This window comes from Manis javanica, chromosome 14 (assembly GCF_040802235.1).
Source record: "Manis javanica isolate MJ-LG chromosome 14, MJ_LKY, whole genome shotgun sequence".
Taxonomy (NCBI): domain Eukaryota; kingdom Metazoa; phylum Chordata; class Mammalia; order Pholidota; family Manidae; genus Manis; species Manis javanica.
Window position 1 is genome coordinate 87867942 of NC_133169.1, and position 26268 is coordinate 87894209.

The 26268-nt window shown below is 44.2% G+C and overlaps 2 protein-coding genes across 4 annotated transcripts in view; both read left to right on the forward strand.

Moving 5' to 3' along the window:
- The first annotated feature begins 1560 nt into the window (after positions 1 to 1560).
- The window catches only part of LOC108392751 (protocadherin gamma-C4), a 153965-nt gene continuing 129257 nt past the window's right edge, over positions 1561 to 26268 (forward strand). The window contains exon 1 of one of the 3 annotated variants that reach the window (XM_037016267.2): positions 1561 to 4722. In XM_037016267.2, the coding sequence (XP_036872162.2) occupies positions 2302 to 4722 (2421 nt within the window). In that variant the 5' untranslated portion in view covers positions 1561 to 2301. Of the gene's footprint in view, positions 4723 to 9481; positions 12055 to 23685; positions 26263 to 26268 lie in introns of those variants that run through there. The other 2 variants (XM_037016269.2, XM_037016266.2) reach the window with 2 other exon arrangements.
- Positions 18830 to 21758, forward strand: LOC118971948 (protocadherin gamma-B1-like). The gene is given in 3 exon segments (XM_037015925.2): positions 18830 to 20027; positions 20030 to 21475; positions 21478 to 21758. Coding segments are annotated over 3 exon segments (1857 nt in total). The 5' UTR covers positions 18830 to 19882; the 3' UTR covers positions 21744 to 21758.

The following is a 26268-nucleotide window of genomic DNA, read 5'->3' on the forward strand; positions in this document are numbered from 1 at the left end:
GCCTGGTTTCTGGCTCAGTCCTGGGTTTGGATTTCCTTCCGCTTCAGCGAGAGCAATTCACACTATTCCTACTATCTACCTGTATGTGGCTTTAGATATTGCCAAAATTTTAATTTCTTCAGGTTAACTTGAGAAACAACTTTCAACTGGATATTCTCTGTAGTGCCAGCAGTGCAGATGTAACTATTACATTGGATTCAAATGTATACATGTGAGTTTTAATACTTGTAGTTTATAAATCTTACCCTGTTATAAATCAGTCCTGCTTGTATTTTGTTGGTGGGGTTGGGGAGCACTCTACAAGCTCACTTTCTAGTTTCTATGTACATTTGATTTATCTCATTATCCCAGACAGTTCCTTTGGGGAAAACTTATGCTATTAATATATATTCTAGAAAGTTGTGTTTCCTGCTAAAAAGTCTTTCCATGCAATACTGAAAGATGTTCACTGTATCATTAAGTTTCTCTTTGGGCTCCATATACTTGTCTTTGAGAAGCTGAGAGACTATAGATTTGGTTATACAGGAACAGAAGTTCTTTTTCCAAGAACTGTTCTTGTGGCCTTTGGTTATATCCTTTCTTTCTTCATTTTCCAGACCTTTCTAGTCATGGTTTCCATGGATGGGCTGCAATATATCTGGCCCAGTTTGTTCCTGAAAAATGTCAACCTCTGGAATGCAAAGAACATTCCTAACTTTTGGGTAAAGATAAATAAATTACTGTAAGCCTGAGACATTTTAGTTAGTAACCTTTGACTAATTTTGCAGTGACTAAAGAAGAAAAGCAATCTAGTTTAAAAATCCTGCTGCTTAAGAAAATCATCTTCTCACTAAGAGTGATTGTAGAAGAATGCATATTATCCTAGTAGCCTGTCTAAAAACAAATATATGGCCCTTATATACTACCTTGTGTCTCTTAAATGTGAGGTCTAAATTATATATTCATGTGACAATTTTCCAGTGACATTCCAAGAGCTCAGTGTTATTTTATTCAAAAATATTACCTTTGGGTGAATTAAAATTAAAGATCTTTTAAAATCCATGTAATACATAGACACTAGAAAAAGAGGAAAACTAAGGATAGCGTAAAACATGTCCTTCAGAACTCCAAGGTTTCTGATAAACGTTCAAAGTACAAGGGAAAGGAAATGGGACAGTCCAATTTTTTTAAGTCTAGTTTACATTCTAAAAGCTTATTTTTCCTTTAGTTATTTCATTCTTCTTTCAAAGAGCAGTTGATCTTCTATGTGACGCAGAAAATTATTAAGTGGTCAAGGTACTACAGAAGTGGAGGGATGATTTTGTCCTTACTCCCTGAACACTAAACAGGGAAAGCAGATAACTTGGGAAAACTGGGATCCGACTTATATTGCAAGTTAACATTTAGATATGCTTAATTAATGAACATAGTTGTTTCTCTTTTCTCTTTTTAATTAATAATTATTAGTTAATTTTTATTTTTTATTGATATACAATCTTTTATTAGTTTCAAGTATATGACAGAGTGGTTCAACAGTTACCGATATTATTAAAAATCCTCACCCCCAGTAGTAGGGCCTCTATCTGCCAACGTAGGAAGATGTTACAGAATCATTGGCTATATTCTCCATGTTGTACTATCATATCCCTATGACCAATCTACATTATGATTGAGAATTTCTGTGCCCCTTTATCTCCCTTCCCTTCTGCACCCACCCCTCCCCCTGCCCCATGGTAACCACTAGTGCCTTCTCAGCGTCTATGAGTCTACTGATGTTTTGTTCTTTCTGTTTTGCTTTGTATTTATATTCCACAAATAGGTGAAATCATATGGTATCTGTCTTTCTCCACATGGCTTATTTCACTGAGCATAATACCCTCTAGATCCATCCATGTTGTTGCAAATGGAAGGGTTTCTTTTCTTCTCTTTTTAATACATATATTGTAGAATGTGTAACTATTTCTTTGATTAAAAAAACTAAGACTTAAGGATAGATCAAGTTAATGAGAAGAGAAAGTTTAAGTATCATCTAGGAGTGCAGTACTTGGTTAGGACTCTGGGCGCCGCTGCTCACCAGTCTGGGAGATACAGGAAGCACACCCATACATATGCAGCCCTCAAAAGAAAAAAGAAAAAAAAAAGCTTATTAGAATCTCCATCACTGCCAGATTCAAAACCGTCTCCCTGAGGCTGCCCAGACCCTACTTTTGGACCATTCTCCACTCTGAATTCTCCTGAAAATTCAGTTAATTTAGGCTCAGAAGAGCAGAGAAACAATACCCTTGGTATCGGACTAGGAGAAAAACTACAAACGAGAGCGCAATGGCGATTTGGGAGAAGCTATGTGGCTGCAGCCGGCTGGTCCTGTTGTGCCTTTTTCTGGGACTGCTGTTGGAAGTCCGGGCTGGGAAGATACGTTACTCGGTGCGGGAGGAGACAGACAAAGGTTTCTTCGTAGGCAATATAGCCAAAGATCTGGGGCTACAACCCCAGGAGCTCCCAGAGCGCGGAGTGCGCATCGTCTCCCGAGGTAGGACGCAGCTCTTCGCCCTGAACGCGCGGAGCGGCAGCCTGGTCACTGCGGGCAGGATAGACCGGGAGGAGCTCTGCGCTCAGAGCGCGCGGTGCCTGGTGAGTTTTAACATCTTGGTAGAGGATAAAATGAAGCTTTTCCCTGTAGAAGTGGAAATAATAGATATTAATGACAACACTCCCCAATTCCAGTTAGAGGAAGTGGAATTTAAAATGAATGAAATAACCACTCCAGGTACCAGGATCCCTCTGCCTTTTGGGCAAGACCTTGATGTGGGTGTGAATTCACTCCAGAACTACCAGCTCAGTTCCAACCCTCATTTCATCCTGGATGTACAACAGGGAGCTGACGGGTCCCAACACCCAGAGATGGTGCTGCAGAGTCCCCTGGACAGGGAAGAAGAACCTGTGCACCACCTCCTCCTCACTGCCTCTGATGGGGGCCACCCAGTACGTTCAGGAACCCTCCACATTCATGTTCAGGTGGTGGATGCAAATGACAACCCTCCAGTGTTTACTCAAGCCGAGTACCATATAAGTGTCCCAGAGAATGTGCTGTTGGGCACTCAGCTGCTTATGGTAAAAGCCACAGACCCAGATGAAGGAGCCAATGGAGAAGTAACATATGCATTTCACAATATAGACCACAAAGTAGCCCAGATATTTCAGTTGAATTCTTACACAGGAGAAATATCAAATAAAGAACACTTGGATTTCGAAGAACACAAAATTTATACAATGGAAATTCAAGCTCAAGATGGTGCAGGCCTCATGGCCAGAGCTAAAGTGCTGGTCAAAGTCCTGGACATAAATGATAATGCCCCAGAGGTGACCATTACCTCAGTCACTACTGCAGTCCCAGAAAACTTTCCTCCTGGGGCCATAATTGCTCTTATCAGCGTTCATGACCTGGACTCGGAAGACAATGGAAATGCTGCATGTTCCATTCCTGGAAATCTACCCTTTAAATTAGAAAAGTTAGATGATAATTATTACCACTTAGTGACAGAAAGAACACTGGACAGAGAACTTACCTCCAGGTACAACATCACAGTAACAGCAACAGATCAGGGAATTCCAACTCTATCTACTGAAATGCACATTTCACTGCAAGTGACAGATATCAACGACAACTCCCCTGTGTTCTCTCAGGACTCCTACTCCACCTTTATTCTGGAAAACAACCCAAGAGGTGCCTCCATCTTTTCGGTGACAGCCTATGATGCTGACAGCAACGAGAATGCACAAGTGACATATGCCCTGGCCGAGGACACAATCCAGGGGGCGCCTCTATCCTCCTATGTCTCCATCAACTCGGACACTGGCATCCTGTATGCCCTGCAATCCTTTGACTATGAGAAGTTGCAGGACTTACAACTGAGAGTGATAGTTTGTGACAGCGGGGACCCTCCACTCAGCAGCAACGTGTCTCTGAGCCTGTTTGTGCTGGACCAGAACGACAACGCCCCCGAGATCCTGTACCCCGCCCTCCCCACCGACGGGTCCACAGGCGTGGAGCTGGCACCCCGCTCCGCAGAGCCCGGCTACCTGGTGACCAAGGTGGTGGCGGTGGACAGAGACTCGGGCCAGAACGCCTGGCTGTCCTACCGCCTGCTCAAGGCCAGCGAGCCAGGGCTCTTCGCGGTGGGGCTGCACACGGGCGAGGTGCGCACAGCGCGGGCCCTGCTGGACAGGGACGCGCTCAAGCAGAGCCTGGTGGTGGCGGTCCAGGACCACGGCCAGCCCCCTCTCTCGGCCACCGTCACGCTCACGGTGGCCGTGGCCGACAGCATCCCAGACGTCCTGGCCGACCTGGACAGCATGAAGGCCCCGGCCGACCCGGACGCGTCTGGCCTCACGCTGTACCTGGTGGTGGCGGTGGCCGCGGTCTCCTGCGTCTTCCTCGCCTTTGTCATCGTGCTGCTGGCCCTCAGGCTGAGGCGCTGGCACGCGTCGCGTCTGCTGCCGGCCGTGGGCGGCGGGCTGGTGGGCGTGGGGGCCTCGCCCTTTGTGGGCGTGGACGGGGTGCGGGCTTTCCTGCAGACCTATTCCCACGAGGTGTCCCTCACTGCGGACTCGCGGGAGAGTCACGTGATCTTCCCCCAGCCCAACTACGCGGACACGCTCATCAGCCAGGAGAGCTGTGCGAAAAGCGAGCCTCTTCTGACATCCCAGGCTTTGCTTGAAGACAAAACGGAAACATTTTCTCAGGTACACTTTCTGTAGTAAATTTATGTGTATAAAAATTCCTGAGTTTATTTCTTTTACTGTTTACTACTAACAGTTCTATTTCCCATATGTCTTTATATATAATATTTACAAATCCTGGCAAATTACTATTGTGTTTATATCCAGTTATGTTTATAATTGCTCATTCACTGAAAAGGAGACTAGTCACAATGTAGGTGGTTACATACACACAATAGAGTACGTGTGAGGTGCTGTGTTGGTTGTGGAAAGAGCACTACTCTGACTTTTAACATTTTCTTGCTTGCCTTTGGCCAAATAATTTCATTTTTCTGTATTTACCTTTCTCTTATCTGGCAAGGTTAGGGTTTGACTAGAAAAGGTCCACTAATATTTATGTGAGTAATACTGTTTTCAAGATTCTGTTGTTACAAATGAATCCTAATTTAGCCCTAAATTTAATGTAGATATCATCCGTCAGAGTGTTATTTTGTCTGAGGACATTTGAAGAGGTAAAGATCATTTAAGGTGTATTTTCCATTGTGTTAGTATAAAATTATGGAAATCAAAGTTACAAATTTAAATTATTGTTGAATATCTTAGCCCTTTGTTCTGTCCTTTGTGATATTTTATACATGCTGAAGAATACATCAAATGTTTAAGTAACTTATGAAATGAAGTAATAAAATCAACTACTGAAAATTTACTATGCAACTCGGGAAATAGTTTTGCAGCTTCCTGACATATATTATGCCTGTGGTGGGGAGGACTAACAAAAATCAAGTATGTATTCCATTTTAATGTGTGTTTACTCTTCACAAGAAATGCATCGTAGGGGAGTAAGTCTATGCTTTGATAGACGCTGCTCCAATAAACTGAAGAGATATATAAAATATAAAAATAGGAAAGCAAAAGTATGATAAAGCACAAATAAAAGATTAATATATAAATGGATTGAAGAAGAAACAGGAAGTGGAGAGCCAGGCTAAAGCTAGGGGAGTTCTAGTCTTGGTTTAGATGCAGGCATTGAAGGTCAGGAGATTATTCCAGTAGTGTATTAGAGACAAAAGTGCTTCAGGCTGCACAAGAGACCTGAGCCAGGCTTATTACTTGAATCCAAAATAAGCAATTAGGTCCCTCTGCTAGTTAACAGGGGGAAATCACATAAAAATTCTGCCTGCCAATTCCTATGGTCGTAAGTTGTTGCAAGCTGCAGACTAAGGAAGAGAGGGGGCTTCAGAAAATAAACAGTAAGTCTCTCAGACATGAGCTGTGATAATTCAGAATACTACTTCTGAACACCATTAAAAGACCTAGTTATGGGCTGGGGCCTGGAGTCGGACTGAAACAGTTTCGAAACTGTAAGGGACAGAGTGCTGCACTCAGGAGGGAGGAAGAGAGGGAGAGAAAGTAGAAGAGAAAGAGCAAATTTAAAAAAAAGCTCTTCCAATTGAAATAAATATATAAACCAAAATGTTGAAAAGCACATTGTCTTCTGGGTTTATTGTTGCTAGAGAAATTTTCTGTCAACAAATTGTCATTTCACTCTGTTTTCTCTCTGATGCTTTTTAAAATTTTCACGCTTGCTGAATGTCAAAGTGTGGACTTCTAGTTTTATTTTTTAATTTGTTTGGCACCAAGAGTATGCTCTCAATTAATAATGTAAGTGATTTGATGTTCTTAGCTCTTTAATTTTAAATTTTACTTCTGTATATAAATACATATATGTATTTATATATATATATATATAAATGAGCTAAGTTTATCTATTAAAACACAAAGATTACTAGTTACCAAGTTGGATAATTTTAAAAATTCATCTATTTTCTGCTGAAAAGATACAAACTTAAGACAAAATTTTACTGGAATGTTGAAAATAAGGAGGTACATATCTTTATTTTTTAGTGAAAATAAAGATATACACAAACACAGGAAAGAAGTAATATCAATATTAATATAACAGCAGAGTATAGTGTTTAAGGCAACAAACATTAATGGTAATTTTTAAAAATTAACTGATCATAGTTACAAAAGACAACCAAAAAGATTTAAAACTTATGTGCTACCATCACCAAACAATGTAGTTTTAAAAGTAATACCAGGAGATTTTAACATGCTTCCATAAGAAATATCCTGCAGAAAATTACTAGGCATGCAGAAGATTTGAAAAACAGAACCTGTAAGTTTGATCTGATAGATCTGAATAGAATCCTATACACAACAAATATAGAACAGCCATTCTTTATATGAGCATATGGAAAGTCTACAACAATTTACTATATACAGTCATCACAAAAAAAGGTAGAGCAGATTTCAAAGTACCAATATACTTGCCTCATACTGAGTACTTAAATCACAAATCTGGGGGCTGGGAAATGGAGGTTGGCTAAAGGGTACCAATTTTCAGTTATAAAATGAATAAGATCTGAATATCTATGTATAACATGGAGTCTACAGTTGATAGCTCTGTATTGTATCATTGAAATCTAAAAAAGTAGAACTTAAACGTTTTCATAGAAAAAAAAGTAAATATGTGAGGTGATGGATGTGTTAACTTTTTCATTGATGAATCAATTTTATTCATCAATTATACCTCAGTAAAGCTGGAAAAATCACAAAGCAAACATTTAAAAATAGCAAAAGGAAACAAAAAGCTTGTATATTTAAATCTACACCCTTAAATTATTCTTGGATTTAAAAAAAATCACAATGGAAATAACTTTTTGGAATGACCAAAAATGTAAATGTTATTTATTAAAAATTGTGGATTGCAGCTAAAGGAGTATTTAGTGGTAAATTTATAGACAAATGCAGTAATTTTTAAAAATTATTTAAAATAAATGAATTTAGCTTGCCACTCAAGAAACAAGGCAAAAATATATATATATCAGCATAAACTTAAAGAAAATAATAGGAAATAACAAACAGAAGAGTATAAAGTATTGAAATGCAAACAAGGAAGAAGTCTGCTGATGACAAATAGAAGTACACAGTAAAGGTCATCCTGAAACTAGTGGCAAGAAAAGGAAAGTTCTGTCAATACCAATGCTGGGACTAATATACGCTAGGCAGATGGCATGAGTGAAATTCTTTTTAAAGATCCTAAAAGAAGACCTAAAGTTCTGATCAAAGACAAAGACTGGAAAAGGAGAGAAAACGAAAAGCAAGAGAGACTGGGAAGAACAACAACATGATATGAAGCAAGAAGCATTTGTGGTAAGTAATAGATGGAGAAAAACCAGATATTTTCAAGAAAAACAGATTAAATCTTTAGCGAACTGCAGTAAAGCATGTTGAGTAGTTATTTAATGAGACTTAAAAGCACCAAAACAATATGGATGGAAAGGTTTTAAAAAAACAAACTGGAGGTTGTACTAGAAAACCTGGTGAGTTGATACCGTTTCCAATTAATATTTCATCAGTGTTCTCAGAGGAATGGATAAAAGTAAAAATATTTTCCAAAAGGTCAATAGACGGAAGTGAGAACAGCAACGGGAAATCTCATTAAACAATGTTGATTCAAAATCTTAATGGAGATTCTATCAAATCCTACCTATTACATATTTAAAAATATAGCTTATGGCTAAGTAGGGTTTATTTTAGGGATGCAAGAATGTTTCAGTGTAAGAAAATCTAATAATGTAAAACTGCATATTAAGAGATTAAAGATAAAAAGCCATATGTTCGTTTCAACAGAAGCATAATAAAGCTCTTGAGAACATCCAACACATCTTCAAATCTTTTAGCAGACTAAGAATTGGAGGAAACAACCTTAACCTGATAAAGAGTGTCTATCAAAACCTTACAGAACTAACCAAAGCAATCTACAGATTGAATGCAATCCCTATTAAAATTCCAATGACTTTTTTTGGGGGAAAAAATAGAAAAAATTCCATCTTCAAAATCATACGGATTATCGAAAGACCTCAATCTTAAAAAGAAAAAACATCTGAAAACAAAGAACACACCACCTTCCGTTCCTTAATATTCCATTCTGCCTCCACCTCCATGCATTTTTGGGGTCTTCCTTAATCTAATCCTATCCTCTGGAATTCAGCTTCAACCATGTCCTGGAAAAGGCTTTTCTGACCCCGAGGTCTAAGCTAGATACACTTCCTATGTATTCCTCCATTGCCCAGTGTTTCCCACCATCATAGCAATTATCATACTCCATTAAAATACTCTGTTTACTTTCCTCTGTCCTCACCTATCCTACAAGAAGGGACTGTGCTCACCAGGTTCACTATTTCTATCTCCAGCATCCATCAGGCAGTGTCAGGCACTTGAAAGTCACCCAATTAAGTTTCTGATAATTCAGTAATTTAAGTACAGGTGTTGAAGTTAAATGACAATCTGTCCAGCACATAAATCGAAAATGTATAATCTTAGAAGATAACGCAGCTAATGTTTTGAAATTGATCTTATTGTGTCTGGTTAAAACAGGAGGTTGAAGATGTTTTGAGCAAGAGTAGTGGCAGCCTTGAGCATTCAGTACGTTCCTAGCAGCTACTACCAAGGTCACATTCGTTTACACATTCTTATTAATTCTGAGAAAAAGACTCCTGACTTGAAAGAGCTATTTCCAAGGTGTCTCAGAACTGTACAATTCTTGAAAGCAATTTGAAAAGTCAGAAGGCTAACAAGAAAAAACCTTACTTTTGTCTGAGAGGTGCAGAAATGACTTAGGCCTCTGAGCGTCGCTATTGACCACCTAAGGAGTAAAAACCTGCGAGACATCCAATCCGGCTGACGCAACTCAAAGGGCTGGGCATTTGACCCGCACGCTTCTGGGTTCCAAAGAAATTCAGTCCAGCAGCCCACTAGTTCCTTTGGGTCCCGTGAATTCTAGTCACCTCAGACCCTGAATAATAAAGATTGGAATCCCGCAGTGAATGCTGCAATTTGCCTCTGAGAAAAGACGGCGGCAGAAGAGAAATGGCGGCTCTGCAAACAGTGCCACATAGCAGGAGACTGGTTCTGCTGTACCTTCTTTTGGTGACTCTGTGGAAAGCCAGAGCTGGGCAGATGCGCTATTCTGTGCCAGAAGAGATTGACAAAGGCTCCTTCGTGGGCAACATCGCCCAGGACTTAGGTTTGGAACCCGGGGAGCTGGCGGAGCGCGGAGTGCGCATCGTCTCCCGAGGTAGGACGCAGCTCTTTGCCCTGAACGCGCGGAGCGGCAGCCTGGTCACCGCGGGCAGGATAGACCGGGAGGAGCTCTGCGCTCAGAGCGCGCGGTGCCTGGTGAGCTTTAACATACTCCTGGAAGATAAATTGAATATTTATTCAGTAGAGGTGGAAATAACAGATATTAACGATAATGCCCCTCGCTTTGGAGTAGAGGAACTAGAGCTAAAAATTAGTGAAACGACTGCACCTGGATTCCGAATTCCTCTGAAAAGTGCGCATGATGCGGACATAGGAGAAAACGCCCTTCAGAAGTACGAGCTTAACCCAAATGACCACTTCTCCCTGGACGTGCGAAGCGGAATTGACGGGAATAAGTATCCGGAGCTGGTGCTGGAGAGCCCACTGGACCGCGAGGAAGAGGCCGTTCACCACCTCCTTCTCATGGCCTTGGACGGGGGTACCCCGATCCGATCTGGCACCTCCCGCATGCGCGTGGTGGTCCTGGATGCGAACGACAACGCGCCTGTTTTTACACAGCCTGAGTACCGTGTGAGTGTTCCAGAGAATGTGCCCGTGGGCACCCGCATTCTCACAGTGACTGCCACTGACACAGATGAGGGATACAATGCTCAAGTGGCATATTTTCAAGAGAAAAACCCTGGAGAAACCTCAGAGATGTTTGAGCTTAAGTCAACATCTGGAGATATAACAATCATAAAAAGTCTAGATTATGAGGACGCCAAACTCCATGAAATTGATATTGAGGCTCAAGATGGTCCAGGTCTTCTGAGCAGAACAAAGGTTATTGTGACAGTTCTGGACGTGAATGACAATGCCCCAGAATTTTACATGGCATCTGTTACTAGCTCAGTTCCTGAAGACTCTCCTCCAGGAACCGTAATTGCACTTTTCAATGTACACGACAGAGACTCTGGGAAGAATGCGTTTATCACATATTCACTCCCAGAAAAACTTCCTTTCAAATTAGAAAGGTCAGTGGACAATTACCACCGACTAGTTACAACCAGAAACCTTGACAGGGAACAGTTTTCCTCTTACAATGTCACCGTGACTGCTAAAGATGGAGGGAGCCCTTCTCTGTCCACTGATGCTCACATTTTGCTGCAGGTGGCAGACATCAACGACAACCCACCCACCTTTCCCCACATGTCCTACTCCACTTACATGCTGGAAAACAACCCCAGAGGCACCTCCATTATTTCCCTGATGGCCCATGACCCCGACAGCGATGACAACGCCCATGTAACATATTCCTTGACTGAAGATACCCTTCAGGGGGCACCCCTGTCCTCCTACATCTCTATCAACTCCAACACTGGCGTCGTGTATGCCCTGCGCTCCTTCGACTATGAGCAGATCAAAGAGCTGAAGCTACTGGTGACAGCCAGCGACAGTGGGGACCCACCGCTCAGCAGCAACGTGTCCCTGAGCCTGTTCATTCTGGACCAGAACGACAACGCCCCAGAGATCCTGTACCCCGCCCTCCCCACCGACGGGTCCACAGGCGTGGAGCTGGCACCCCGCTCCGCAGAGCCCGGCTACCTGGTGACCAAGGTGGTGGCGGTGGACAGAGACTCGGGCCAGAACGCCTGGCTGTCCTACCGCCTGCTCAAGGCCAGCGAGCCAGGACTCTTCGCGGTGGGGCTGCACACGGGCGAGGTGCGCACAGCGCGGGCCCTGCTGGACAGAGACGCGCTCAAGCAGAGCCTGGTGGTGGCGGTCCAGGACCACGGCCAGCCCCCTCTCTCGGCCACCGTCACGCTCACGGTGGCCGTGGCCGACAGCATCCCAGACGTCCTGGCCGACCTGGACAGCATGAAGGCCCCGGCCGACCCGGACGCGTCTGGCCTCACGCTGTACCTGGTGGTGGCGGTGGCCGCGGTCTCCTGCGTCTTCCTCGCCTTTGTCATCGTGCTGCTGGCCCTCAGGCTGAGGCGCTGGCACGCGTCGCGTCTGCTGCCGGCCGTGGGCGGCGGGCTGGTGGGCGTGGGGGCCTCGCCCTTTGTGGGCGTGGACGGGGTGCGGGCTTTCCTGCAGACCTATTCCCACGAGGTGTCCCTCACTGCGGACTCGCGGGAGAGTCACGTGATCTTCCCCCAGCCCAACTACGCCGACACGCTCGTCAGCCGCGAGAGCTGCGAGAGAAAGGATTTTCTGTCAGCACCTCAGTCTTTACTTGAAGATAAAGAAGAAACATTTTCTCAGGTAAACCCTTCGCAATATACTTACAAAGTGTTGCTAAAATAAATAATTTTACCTGTTTACTTAGCTGTCTCTGTTTAACGTAACTCCTTTGCATATTTCCTTGTGAATATATTCAGCTTTTAGGAAATGAGTCCTGGTGAGTTATTTATTGATAATTCTATTCGTTGAAACCCTGTGAGGGGTAAGAGGGGCTAGAATCATTCTGTCATGCATATAAATTAGAAGCTAGTAGATGAAGATTATACTTAGGTTATCAAAAGAGCACTCCATTAGGAGCTGGGGTAGCTAGTTTCTGATACTTTATTTCCCATCCCTGGGCAAATCATCTCATCTTATCTGGGCCAACAATTCTTTCTCTCCTAAAAATATGGAGGTTGACTTTTATGTTTACTCAAGTGCTTTGGGTGTCAAGGCTTTTACGTTTTATATTTGAGCTTGTTTTTGAACAACAAAATATTTCATTGGTTAGTTCCTTCTCACTCAGTATTTTTTTCCTACAGTTTGGTAGTGAGGTTCTTCATTTTACTTTATTTGCATTATCTTCCCTACCTAAAAGGTGGAAATTTAGAAGTATATATGCTCCACTGTGTTTCAGAAGGTATGTCATGGTATCTCTGCTTAGTTAAAAATCCCAGTCACCTCTGAAGTAGCTCTGTGTTCCTTGATGAAATGACTGAATTATTATTTGCTCTGTAATAAATGGGTAGTGGAATAGTAAACACACTTCTCTTCAATGTTTTAATTTTTCTCGTATATGGAAACCATGTTGCCTTTTTATCTTTAAAAATAACATACATCCTCAGGGGATTCAGAGGTCATATCAAATAATTGTCCCAAGGTCCTCCTTATCCATTTCTCTTCTCAAGTTTCCTACTCACAGCAGCTGTTAAAAATGTTTCCAATCCTTCACTTACCCTCAATCCCTCACACCCAGTTTTTCTTCCCTTTCCTCTTCCCCTTAGATATTAGTATGGTAGTTATATATTCAATAATGGAGAACAAAGAATACACTAATGCTCTGTAACTGGGATCATTTTTAAATTTTGACTTGGAAATAATCATATACTAACAAGAGTCTTACATTCAATGACATCTTTCAAAGCACTGTAATTATTATATTTAAGGGCATCTGAGGGAAAGTTGATTTGAAATATGTAATCCATTGTGTTTATTACTATTGTGTAATTCTCTATGAGATAAAATTGGAACTCACTGTGGAATAATACATCATAACATCCTTATTTGTAGGTAGATAAAAATGTATGAACTGGGAAAAATTAAAGACAGAGTTTCTTTTAGTGTGTATACTAATTCTTCACAAGAATAAATGCCTTATGCATAAGTATATAATGCATCACGACTGAAATGACAAATATGTCATATTTCTATTCTTTGCTTGCTTAGAAAGAGGGTTTGGGAATATAACACAGAAGTTTATCTCTGTTAGTTTCAGTTTGAGGTCTTTAAAAAACACCATCACACTCTAGATTTAGGCAAAGTGAACAACTTCCAATACCCTGACATTTTATTTCATTCTCATGTGTAGGAATGGCCATGCTGTTCTCGCTCACATCTGGGTCTTTTCTCTGATGCACTTCTTTAATGTCTCTTGGGAAAGCCTTTGCTGACCTCCAAGGCCAGGATGGAGGCACTTCCATCGACCTTGGCTCTCCTATTATTATAGTTACCTCAATAAGCAATTCCTTGATTGCTTTTATATCTTTATAAAGTCTATGAAGGAAGTGGCTGTCCATATCATTCTCATTCACCTTAAACCCCAGATATTGTCTGACACCCAATAATGTATTTTTTAATGAATGGATTAAATGGTAACTACTGAAACTAGGATGTCAAGCTATCGATAACAAACTTTGAGAAGTATAACCTATAAACAAGCTGATATTTCTGTGTGGTTCTTAAAGTTTGAACATTCAAAATAGTAAATCCAGCATGTATGAAACAATATAAGTGGTGTTAAGGTTAGTGCATAGCTTCCCTAGGAAATAACATGAAGTCACATCTTTTAACATATAGCAATTCAGTTATGTGAAATAAACACCAATCCCTCTACCTGTGTTGAAAAGGATTTCAGGTATTCGGAAACTTTAAAAATACTAACTTGGGTTTGTCTGAGAGGGTGCAGTAAAACGGTTAGGCCTCTGAGCGTCGCTGTTGACCACTCAAGGAGGAAAACGTAGCTGGAGAGCTAGTTCACCACTTCCTTCTTCCCAGAAAGCAAAGAACCGGCAAATCAGTATCAGAAGATCCAGGGCTGCTGTGAAACTCACCCTGTCAGCCAACCAGCTCTGTGACCTGTAAATTAGGCCCATGAAAGGCTTAGTTCTTTGAGAAAATAAGAGTGGAATCCGTCGTGGGATATTGGAAGTAACTGAATTTAGAGAAAATAATTCACTAAAAAGGAAATGACCAATTATCTGGGATTCAGTAACAGCAGAGGACTGGCCTTGCTGTGTGCTCTTCTGGGGACTTTGTGCACGACCGGATCCGGGAAGACCCGCTACTCAGTTCAGGAGGAGCTGGACAAAGGCTCCTTCGTGGGCAACATCGCCAAAGATCTGGGTTTGGAGCCGGGGAAGCTGGCGGAGCGCGGAGTGCGCATCGTCTCCCGAGGTAGGACGCAGCTCTTTGCTCTGAACGCGCGGAGCGGCAGCTTGGTCACCGCGGGCAGGATAGACCGGGAGGAGCTCTGCGCTCAGAATGCAAGGTGTCTAGTAAAATTTAACATTCTGGTTGAAGATGGATTGAAAATTTTTGAAATAGAAATAGAAATTAAAGACATTAATGATAATGCTCCTGATTTTCTAACAGAGAAATTGGAAATAAAAATTGGTGAACTAACAGCTCCTGGAACTCGGTTTCCACTTAAGACTGCATTTGACCCAGATGTGGGCATGAACTCCCTTCAGAACTACTACCTCAGCCCCAATGATTACTTCTCCCTGGCTGTGAAGAGTGTCTCTGATGGGGCAAAGTACCCAGAGCTGGTGCTGGAGGGGGCTCTCGACCGTGAGGAAAAGAAAGTTCACCAGCTTGTCCTCATTGCTTCTGATGGCGGTGACCCCGTCCAGTCTGGCAACTTGTGCATCCAAGTTACAGTTCTGGATGCAAATGACAACCCACCAGTATTCACTCAGCCTGAGTATCGAGTAAGTGTTCAGGAGAACTTGCCTGTGGGCACCTGGCTACTCACAGTGAATGCCACTGACCCCGATGAGGGATTCAATGCTCAAGTGTCCTATACACTAGATAAAATGCCTGGGAAAATTGCTCAGGTTTTCAGTCTCAACTCAGTGACTGGAGACATATCAATATTAAAGAGCCTAGATTATGAGGATGCTATGTTCTATGAAATTAAAATTGAAGCACAAGATGGACCAGGTCTCCTTTCACGAGCTAAAATTCTAGTCACAGTTTTGGATGTGAATGACAATGCTCCAGAACTTACAATCACTTCTCTCACTGGGTCAGTCCCAGAAGAGGCTACTGTTGGAACAGAAATTGCCCTTATCAATGTGCATGACCGGGATTCTGGGCAAAATGGGCAAGTCACAGTTTATGTCCTGGGAAATATGCCATTTAATTTAAAAAAATCAATAGACCAGTATTACCGCTTAGTGACAGCTAGGTCCCTGGATCGTGAACAGGTGTCCGAATATAACATCACTCTGAGGGCCACAGATGGGGGAAGTCCCCCGCTGTCCACGGATACTCACATCACCCTGCAAGTGGCAGACATCAACGACAACCCACCTGCCTTCACTCATGCCTCCCATGCTGCTTCCATTCCTGAAAACAACCCAAGGGGAGCCTCCATTTTCTCTGTGTCTGCCCAGGACCCTGACAGCATCCAGAATGCCCACATCACTTACACACTGACTGAGGACACCATCGAGGAGTCCCCTCTCTCCAACTACATCTCTATCAATTCTGAAACTGGAGTGGTGTATGCACTGTGCTCCTTCGACTATGAGCAGGTCAAAGAGTTGAAGCTACTGGTGACAGCCAGCGACAGTGGAGACCCACCACTCAGCAGCAACGTGTCCCTGAGCCTGTTCATTCTGGACCAGAACGACAACGCCCCAGAGATCCTGTACCCCGCCCTCCCCACCGACGGGTCCACAGGCGTGGAGCTGGCACCCCGCTCCGCAGAGCCCGGCTACCTGGTGACCAAGGTGGTGGCGGTGGACAGAGACTCGGGCCAGAACGCCTGGCTGTCCTACCGCCTGCTCAAGGCCAGCGAGCCAGGGCTCTTCGCGGTGGGGCTGCACACGGGCGAGGTGCGCACAGCGCGGGCCCTGCTGGACAGAGACGCGCTCAAGCAGAGCCTGGTGGTGGCGGTCCAGGACCACGGCCAGCCCCCTCTCTCGGCCACCGTCACGCTCACGGTGGCCGTGGCCGACAGCATCCCAGACGTCCTGGCCGACCTGGACAGCATGAAGGCCCCGGCCGACCCGGACGCGTCTGGCCTCACGCTGTACCTGGTGGTGGCGGTGGCCGCGGTCTCCTGCGTCTTCCTCGCCTTTGTCATCGTGCTGCTGGCCCTCAGGCTGAGGCGCTGGCACGCGTCGCGTCTGCTGCCGGCCGTGGGCGGCGGGCTGGTGGGCGTGGGGGCCTCGCCCTTTGTGGGCGTGGACGGGGTGCGGGCTTTCCTGCAGACCTATTCCCACGAGGTGTCCCTCACTGCGGACTCGCGGGAGAGTCACGTGATCTTCCCCCAGCCCAACTACGCCGACACGCTCATCAGCCAGGAGAGCTGTGGGAAAAGCGAGCCTCTTCTGCTATCTCAGGATTTACTTGAAACGAAAGGAGACCCCAACCTACGTCAGGTAAGTTCATTTCTTTGAGTATTATAAAGAATATTACGCCAGTGTGGTTATTATAAAGCTTTAATACACATTCATTTGATAACAAAGAAATGTGTTAGTTACTAGCCTTTTTGTTTAAATATTTCTCCTTCTGGACCTACACTGGGGCTGATCCTCCCGGACTGCTTATGTGTAAGAGGACCTAGGCAACTAGTTCTAGTCAATACATTGTAAATGGAAGCAATGTGTGTCTCTTTCTAGAGAAAGCTGTAGTTTCCACTGTGAGAATTTCCAGATCTCTAAGTTAATCTTTGACGTTGTGACTGCTCCTTTTACTGGGGTCCCTGAATAACTACAGCGAAGGAAGAGCCCTCTGGTTGACCCAACATTGATCTGTATACCTGTGATAAATAGACCTTTTGCATTTTAAAACCCTGTTATTTGAAGTTTGTTTGTTACTTCAGCCTACTTAACCTATCCTGACTGATACAAATAAATAAAAATCATAAATACTAGGTATTTTGGGTTTCCATAAAATGATGCTAACCCCTTCCAAGCCGGATCACATTCTTTTCATCTCAATGACATAAAAAGTGTAGGATGAAAAATTGTTGGAGTTGGTCAAATGGTTTTACCTGGCCTATAGTCTGTATTAGGTACACCTAAAGTGCATGTATGGGTGTGCGTGTGTGTGTATTGATTTCAGCCTCTTGTCTGAAGGTTGGAAGCTCAATTGCCTAAACTGTTTTATGAATTTTGGAGTGGCATTTCTTGTTCCTCGAGAAGGATTTAAAAAATGTACAGAGGTATGTCTCAGCCTCTGTGGGAGATTTCCAGACCATCCACTTCAACAATGGAACAGAAGTTCTCCAACTTTCTTGAGCCAGAAATTGTTTGCTCATTTGAAATTTATGAAATTGTTTTCACCCATGAAATCTCTTAAGATAGCATCCAAAATTAAACCCAAATGCATTTCATTAGATCTCAAGCAAAGGAACAGACCTCTCCCTTCACATATTAGAAAGAGGTATATTCAATAGTGCCTGAACAAAATAACTGAAAGCAGAGAGGGGTGTTTTTCACTCAAACGTGCAAGTACGTCACAGGAAAAGGGGCACATAACATTTGAAATATCTCTTTTTAGGGAAAATATCTTTATAATACTAATATCATTTTCCTTGTAAGGAGAGAAAAAAAATTAAATGGCTAGTGCCAGAGGAACTTTAAGTGGTCAAAGAGAAATTTCTAAGAACCCCATATAAAACAGCCTGTGTGTGTTGTGAAAATGCACAGAGAATACAAAAGCAGGACAATTTCCATCTGCTTGTATAGGTAATGAAAGGTTTCAGACATTAAATTTTCACTAAAAAGGATATTTTTAAAGGATGGAAAAGGATTCACTACAATATAAAGGGGGGAGGGTTTATAGTAAAAAAAAAAAAACACCAAGTATAAAGACATGAAGTAGGGTAAGCAAGGGAAAGGATATCCTAGGAAAACAGTTTTGTCTGGAGTGTAAGATGAGTATGGATTAGCCCTGCATGGATTAGCCCTGCAAAATAGTGGGATATTGGGTAGTGCATCTAATTTGGTAGTGCATTTGAAATAAAGGTATTTGTTTTAGTTACTCAAGACCGGTGCAGGGATTACAGGGTATAAGTTCCAAATGGAGTGTCTAAGGACTTTGCTGTACTTAATGGGAAGATTATTTATGTTTTTAAAAGATGAGCAATACATTAAAATAATCTAAGTCCTTGACTCATTCTTTTTATTTTTTGCAAAGACTCTATCTTTGCATAGTATTAGTGAATTGATAAAGTATATATGGAGAGTTAAAATACTAAATAAGGGAAGTTATGGATTTATAAAAATGCGAGGATCATAGTCCACTAAAATGTGAATAAAAAGCCGGTAACTTATTTGGTTACATCAAAACTAGTTATGCCAATGTTTACAAATACAGAGAGATCATTGAAGATGTTCTTGACCCCTGAACTGAAAAAATGGCTTATATGCCTTATGAAATTTTTAATGAAAAAAGACTGTAAAATAAAATAAAATGGAAGTGCTCATGAAATGATGGAAAACCAGAAATTCAAAGGGAATCTGAATATTTGGTCATTTCCAACAAATAAAAAGATCGGTACACAGATTCAAGAACTTTTAAACTTTGAAGATAGCTAGGCAATATGCACTTTTCCCAGACAACCTCCGGGCGCCGCTATTGACCAAAGGGAAGAAGGGTTCTCAGCTCCACGGAATGTCAGGCAGAGCATTTTCCTGCTTTGTCCTGTGCAAGTCAGAACACTGATGGCATCTCCTCTAGCACCCAACGAACAAGTCCTCCCTCAAAACACAAAAGTCCAGGTTGCCATCGCTGATTTTTTAAACATCCCAGAGACATCTTGAAAAGAAGCTTTCCAGAGAGTTAAAGAAATGCAAAGGTGCTCCAGAAAAACTGAAATGATGAAGAATCGGATACTGTTTTTTTTCTTGCTGCCTTTGTTTTGTGGGACCATCTCCCAGCAGATCCAGTACGCAGTTCCGGAAGAGATAGCCAAGGGCTCATGGGTGGAGAATCTTGCCAAGGATCTGAGGCTCAGTGTCCAGGAGTTGCCAGCTCAAAAACTGCGAGTTAGTGCAGAGGATTTTTGCAATGTGAGTGTACAGAGTGGAGATTTATTAATGAGTGGTAGGATAGATGGAGAGAAAATTTGCGGGAGTAAATCCGAGTGTGCACTAGAGTTTGAACTGGTGGCTGACAACCCAATGAATGTTGATTGTTGCAATTCAAGATATAAATGACAATGCACCATATTTCACTGCTAAAAGCATTGACTTGGAAATCTATGAGTCAGCCTTACTAGGGGTAAAATTCCCTCTGGATTCTGCACAAGACCCGGATGTAGAAAGTAACTCACTGAAGTAACACTATCAATTCCAATGAACACTTCTCTCTGTCAACGAAGGAGAGTCCCGATGGAAGTAAATACCCAGAATTAATGCTGGTAAAACCTCTGGACAGGGAACGACAGAGCTTCCTCCACTTAATCCTAACTGCCAAGGATGGTGGGGACCCTCCACTAAGCGGCACCACCCAGATCCGTATCCAGGTCACTGATGCCAGTGATAATGCTCCATTCTTCAGCCAGACACATACAGAGTTAGCCTGCAAGAAAATGTGCCCTGGGGAACCTCTGTGTTACGGGTGATGGCCACTGACCGGGACGAGGGCATTAATGCAGAGATCATGCCTTCCTCAATGCCCCCAACAAGTACCAGCCTCCTCTTCAATCTCAATGCAATTACCAGCGACATCAAAACCAATGGCACACTGGACTTTGAAGAGACAAGTAGATATATGTTGGGTGTAGAAGCCAAAGATGGAGGGATGCACACGGCTCACTGTACTGTTTAGATTGAGATTGTTGATGAGAACGACAATGCCCCAGAGTTGAAATTCATTTCCTTTTCTAACCATATTCCAGAAGACTTAGACCTTGGAACTGTAATAGCTCTCATTAAAGTGCGGTACCAGGATTCTGGGCAAAATGGTCTGGTGACATGCTATATTCAGGAAGACGTTCCCTTCAAATTAGAATCCAACTCTAAGAATTATTACAAGCTGGTGATTGACAATGACCTAGACCATGAACAGATGGCAGAGTACAATGTCACCATCACAGCTACCGACAAGGGCAAGCCATCCCTCTCCTCCAGGGCAAGCGTCATCCTACACATTGGCAACGTCAACGACAACGCGCCGGTTTTCCAGCAGGCCTCCTACGTGGTCCACGTGGCAGAGAACAACCCGCCCGGCGCCTCCATCGCGCAAGTCAGCGCCTCCGACCCCGACCTGGGGCCCAACGGCCACGTCTCCTACTCCATCGTGGCCAGCGACCTGGAGCCGCGGGCGCTGTGGTCCTACGTGTCGGTGAGCGCGCAGAGCGGCGCGGTGTTCGCGCAGCGCGCCTTCGACCACGAGCAGCTGCGCGCCTTCGAGCTGGCGCTGCAGGCCCGCGACCAGGGCTCGCCCGCGCTCGGCGCCAACGTGAGCCTGCGCGTGCTGGTGGGCGACCGCAACGACAACGCGCCGAGGGTGCTGTACCCGGCGCTGGGGCCCGACGGCTCGGCGCTCTTCGACACGGTGCCGCGCGCCGCGCAGCCCGGCTACCTGGTCACCAAGGTGGTGGCGGTGGACGCCGACTCGGGACACAACGCCTGGCTGTCCTACCACGTGCTGCAGGCCAGCGAGCCCGGCCTCTTCAGCCTGGGGCTGCGCACGGGCGAGGTGCGCACGGCGCGCGCCTTGGGCGACAGGGACGCGGCCAGACAGCGCCTGCTGGTCGCTGTGCGCGATGGGGGACAGCCTCCCCTCTCGGCCACCGCCACGCTGCACCTGGTCTTCGCGGACAGCCTCCAAGACGTGCTGCCGGATCTTAGCGACCGTCCCGCGCCCGCTGACCCCCAGGCTGAGCTGCAGTTTTACCTGGTGTTGGCCTTGGCCTTGATCTCGGTGCTCTTCCTCCTCGCGGAGATTCTGGCCATTGGCCTGCGCCTGCATCGCTCTTCAAGTCCCAGTGTCGGGGGATGCTTCAGCCGGGTCTCAGTTCCAACTATAACGAGGGGACTTTGCCTTATTCCTACAATCTGTGCGTTGCCTTACATTCAGCAAAGATCAAATTTAATTTTCCTAACCTGACACCAGAAATCTCTCCCCCTCACCATCTTCTATGTAATGATCCTTCTATGGATGTGTGTGCCAGTAATGAAGACCCCAAAATCGCATATTACCCCTCTTATTCCTCTTACTTGAATTTTTGCAAACCTACTGAAATTTCAAATGTTATGTTTTATTCTTAGTCATGCATAATTATTTTTGGTTGTTCATTATGTAGTGATGGTAGTGACAGAGGAGGTGCATTGGATGGGTAGACATTGATTCTTTGATTACTTAGTAGTCTTGGTAGTTATGTAATCACTACTTCTTAATCTTTACTGCTAGCATTTCTGTATAGTCAGCAAATCTTGCCAGAGCTTTTTCTTGGCTATCACAACCTTTATTAATAGCACTGCCCTTTCTTAGTTGATGTGTGGTACTACTTTTTTCAAGCTTTACTCTTTATAAATGTATTGATAGCTGTTTCTATGTTAATGTTCATCTTTGTCAAATATAGTGTATTTATCTTTTTGCTGCAGTGTATATTTCTAATATAGTCTTCCAATAGTTAAGTCTGTTAACATTTCTCTGCCTTATCACATGTAGCAAAGAGTGTCAGATTTAACATTTGAATCACTAATTTTGAGTCAATCTTATTCCCACCTCATAATCTCATTCAAGAATCATTTTCTTAATCATTCTTAATTTATTTTTACATCTTACTTGTTACTATTGTAAAAAAGAATGTAATGAACATTTAAAAAAATAGAAAGCCTTTCCCATATTTCCTTCATTTCCTTTTCTTTTTTTTAAGTATAATTTCTGAGAAGGGAGTCAAATTTTTTCAAAATACCTCATTTTACCTTCCAGTCCCCAGCAATTTGTGAATATCTTTGAGGATTGTGAAAAACACCTCTAATATACTCTCCAAAATCTGAAGATTCTTAAACTCTGAATAGTTAATGGACTTTTGTGTCTGGTTAAATTTTATGAGTAATTTCTATTGCTAATTATTATGTGAGGAGTAATTAAAAAACTACTTACTTGCTGCTTTATCTCAAGGTTTCTTAGATTAGTAAATTAAGCATTCATGAATAAGAAAACTATGAAACATGCAATGATAACATATACAACTAAATGTTTAGTATATAACATATATACTAAAATCTTTCCTTTTGCTGGTTAATTTCTAAAATCAAAGCTAAAGTAAACTTATACATAATATTAAAATAATACCTTCTGGATGAGTCCCTATGTGAAAAAGATTACTGAAACATTGTCTGCTCTTTATAGTGCTCAGTTTAACTCTTCTGCCTTCTTACCTTTATTATTTATGTTTAAGATCAAAATAATTTAACTATTGTTTTAGGCTTTGGAGTTGCATTAGTGACTCACTCATTAAACACTGGAAAACTATTTGAGTGTATACTCTATGAAAGATGCACTTCTAAAGTTTGAGGACACACTGTGAACATGATAAGCACAGACATGCTTGTCGCCTAAGAATCTTCTGTATACAAAATTAAGGAGCAAGTTATCTTCCCAAATCTATTTTATTTGCCACACCCATTTGTACAGGGGTAAGACTAGCTCTCAAAGAGTACATATTTTCTTACAAGGGAATTAAAAAGTTGCCTTGATTATAAAGGGGCAATTCGTATGAGGAAGCTTGTTTCTGCATAGGTTGGGTCTAGAACCCGGAACTCCTACTCCCTGAACACTTTTTGCCTACCTGTTCTTCCATTCTTCAAGTCCACCCTTGTTTGGTGGAGGGATCAATGTGTCCTTTACACCATAAACTGTACTGAAAGTTGCTATGAGGGTAAATAGTGCATAAATTTAAAGGAGGTAGAAAAAATGCTTAGAAAAAAAAACATTTTATTTGAAAGAAAAGTATTTTATAAGGCTTACTGAACAGAAGCTTTGGGTAGTTCCTGGATTTTCAATGCAAATAAAAACAGAAGTTTGACTTACTCTTTTGGGAGAAAAAGGATATGGAAAAGAAGTATACACAAAGTGAGGCTTTACTAAGAATGGATTGCAGTAACAGTTTAGGACTCTGAGTGTCGCTGTTCACCAATCGGGGGGAAAAAGACACCAGGAATTTAATCCGAACCATAAAATTTCTGCCTCACAAAGCACTGACCCTGAGGCTTTATGAAAGCTTCAAACTGAACCCCGAAAGCGCCAACATCCAACGGTGAGTGCGCATTATCTAGGACCCCAAAGATCCTGGGGCTCCTCAAGGCCTCCACTGAGCGAACGCTGAAGCAACAGCTATTTCGCGGCGGTGCTGGAATGGCGGCTCCTCCTTATCGCCCAGACTGCAGCCGGCTAGTCGGGATCTGCGTTCTTCTAGGGGCCATATGGAAAATCCGGGCAGAACAGATCCGCTACTCGGTGCCTGAGGAGTTAGACAAAGGCTCCTTCGTGGGCAACATCGCCCAGGACTTGGGTTTGGAGCCCCGGGAGCTGGCGGAGCGCGGAGTGCGCATCGTCTCCCGAGGTAGGACGCAGCTCTTTGCCCTGAACGCGCGGAGCGGCAGCCTGGTCACCGCGGGCAGGATAGACCGGGAGGAGCTCTGTGACAGATCTCCAAACTGTGTAGTAAGCCTGGAGATTCTTCTAGAAGACAAAGTGAAGATTTTTGGGATAGAAGTGGAGATAATCGATGTTAATGATAATGCACCCAACTTTGGGACAGAGCAAAGGGAAATAAAAGTCACTGAAAATGAAATTCCTGGGACTAGATTTCCTCTTCCTGAGGCTTTTGATCCAGATGTAGGGGTAAACTCCCTGCAGGGTTACCAGCTCAGCTCAAATGTTCATTTCTCCCTGGACGTGCAAAGTGGAGCAGATGGGATTAAGTACCCGGAGCTGGTGCTGGAGCGCAGCCTGGACCGCGAGGAAGAGGCTGTTCACCACCTCGTTCTCACTGCTTTCGACGGAGGTGACCGGATTCACTCAGGCACTGCCAAGATTCATGTAACACTTGTGGATACCAACGACAATGCCCCCGTATTCACTCAGTCCGAGTACCATGTGAGTGTTCGGGAGAATGCTCCAGTGGGTTCCCGGCTGCTGACTGTAAAAGCCACTGATCCAGACGAAGGAGTCAATGGAGAAGTAACATATTCCTTTCGTAAAGTAAGAGATAAAATATCCCAGCTCTTCCGGTTGAATTCTCTGAGTGGGGACATAACAATATTGGGAGATCTAGATTATGAGGACTCTGGATTCTATGATATAGATGTAGAAGCCCATGATGGACCTGGTCTCCGAGCCAGAAGTAAGGTACTGGTGACAGTTCTGGATGTAAATGACAATGCTCCAGAAGTCACTGTTACATCTCTTATCAGCTCTATCCAAGAAACTTCTTCCCCAGGCACAGTAATTGCACTTTTCAATGTGCATGACAGTGACTCAGGAGAGAATGGCCTTGTCACGTGTTCTATTCTTGATAATCTACCATTCACACTTGAAAAGACCTACGGAAATTATCATCGGTTGTTGACACAAAGAACTCTGGACAGGGAAGAAGTCTCAGAATATAATATCACGGTAACTGCCACTGACCATGGAACTCCACCACTGTCTACACAAACTCACATTGCATTTCAGGTGGCAGACATCAATGACAACCCACCTGCCTTCCCTCATGCTTCCTATTCCACTTACTTTCCTGAAAACAACCCAAGGGGAGCTTCTGTTTTAACCATGACTGCTCAGGACCCTGACAGCATTGAGAATGCCAGAGTCACTTACTCTCTGGCTGAGGACATGGTCCAGGGGGCACCTCTCTCCTCCTATGTCTCCATCAACTCTAATACTGGAGTCCTGTATGCATTGCGTTCCTTCGACTATGAGCAGGTCAAAGAGCTGAAGCTACTGGTGACAGCCAGCGACAGTGGAGACCCACCGCTCAGCAGCAACGTGTCCCTGAGCCTGTTCATTCTGGACCAGAACGACAACGCCCCCGAGATCCTGTACCCCGCCCTCCCCACCGACGGGTCCACAGGCGTGGAGCTGGCACCCCGCTCCGCAGAGCCCGGCTACCTGGTGACCAAGGTGGTGGCGGTGGACAGAGACTCGGGCCAGAACGCCTGGCTGTCCTACCGCCTGCTCAAGGCCAGCGAGCCAGGGCTCTTCGCGGTGGGGCTGCACACGGGCGAGGTGCGCACAGCGCGGGCCCTGCTGGACAGAGACGCGCTCAAGCAGAGCCTGGTGGTGGCGGTCCAGGACCACGGCCAGCCCCCTCTCTCGGCCACCGTCACGCTCACGGTGGCCGTGGCCGACAGCATCCCAGACGTCCTGGCCGACCTGGACAGCATGAAGGCCCCGGCCGACCCGGACGCGTCTGGCCTCACGCTGTACCTGGTGGTGGCGGTGGCCGCGGTCTCCTGCGTCTTCCTCGCCTTTGTCATCGTGCTGCTGGCCCACAGGCTGAGGCGCTGGCACGCGTCGCGTCTGCTGCCGGCCGTGGGCGGCGGGCTGGTGGGCGTGGGGGCCTCGCCCTTTGTGGGCGTGGACGGGGTGCGGGCTTTCCTGCAGACCTATTCGCACGAGGTGTCCCTCACTGCGGACTCGCGGGAGAGTCACGTGATCTTCCCCCAGCCCAACTACGCGGACACGCTCGTCAGCCAGGAGAGCTGTGGGAAAAGCGAGCCTCTTCTGATATCTCAGGATTTACTTGAAATGAAAGGAGACCCCAATCTACTTAAGGTGAGT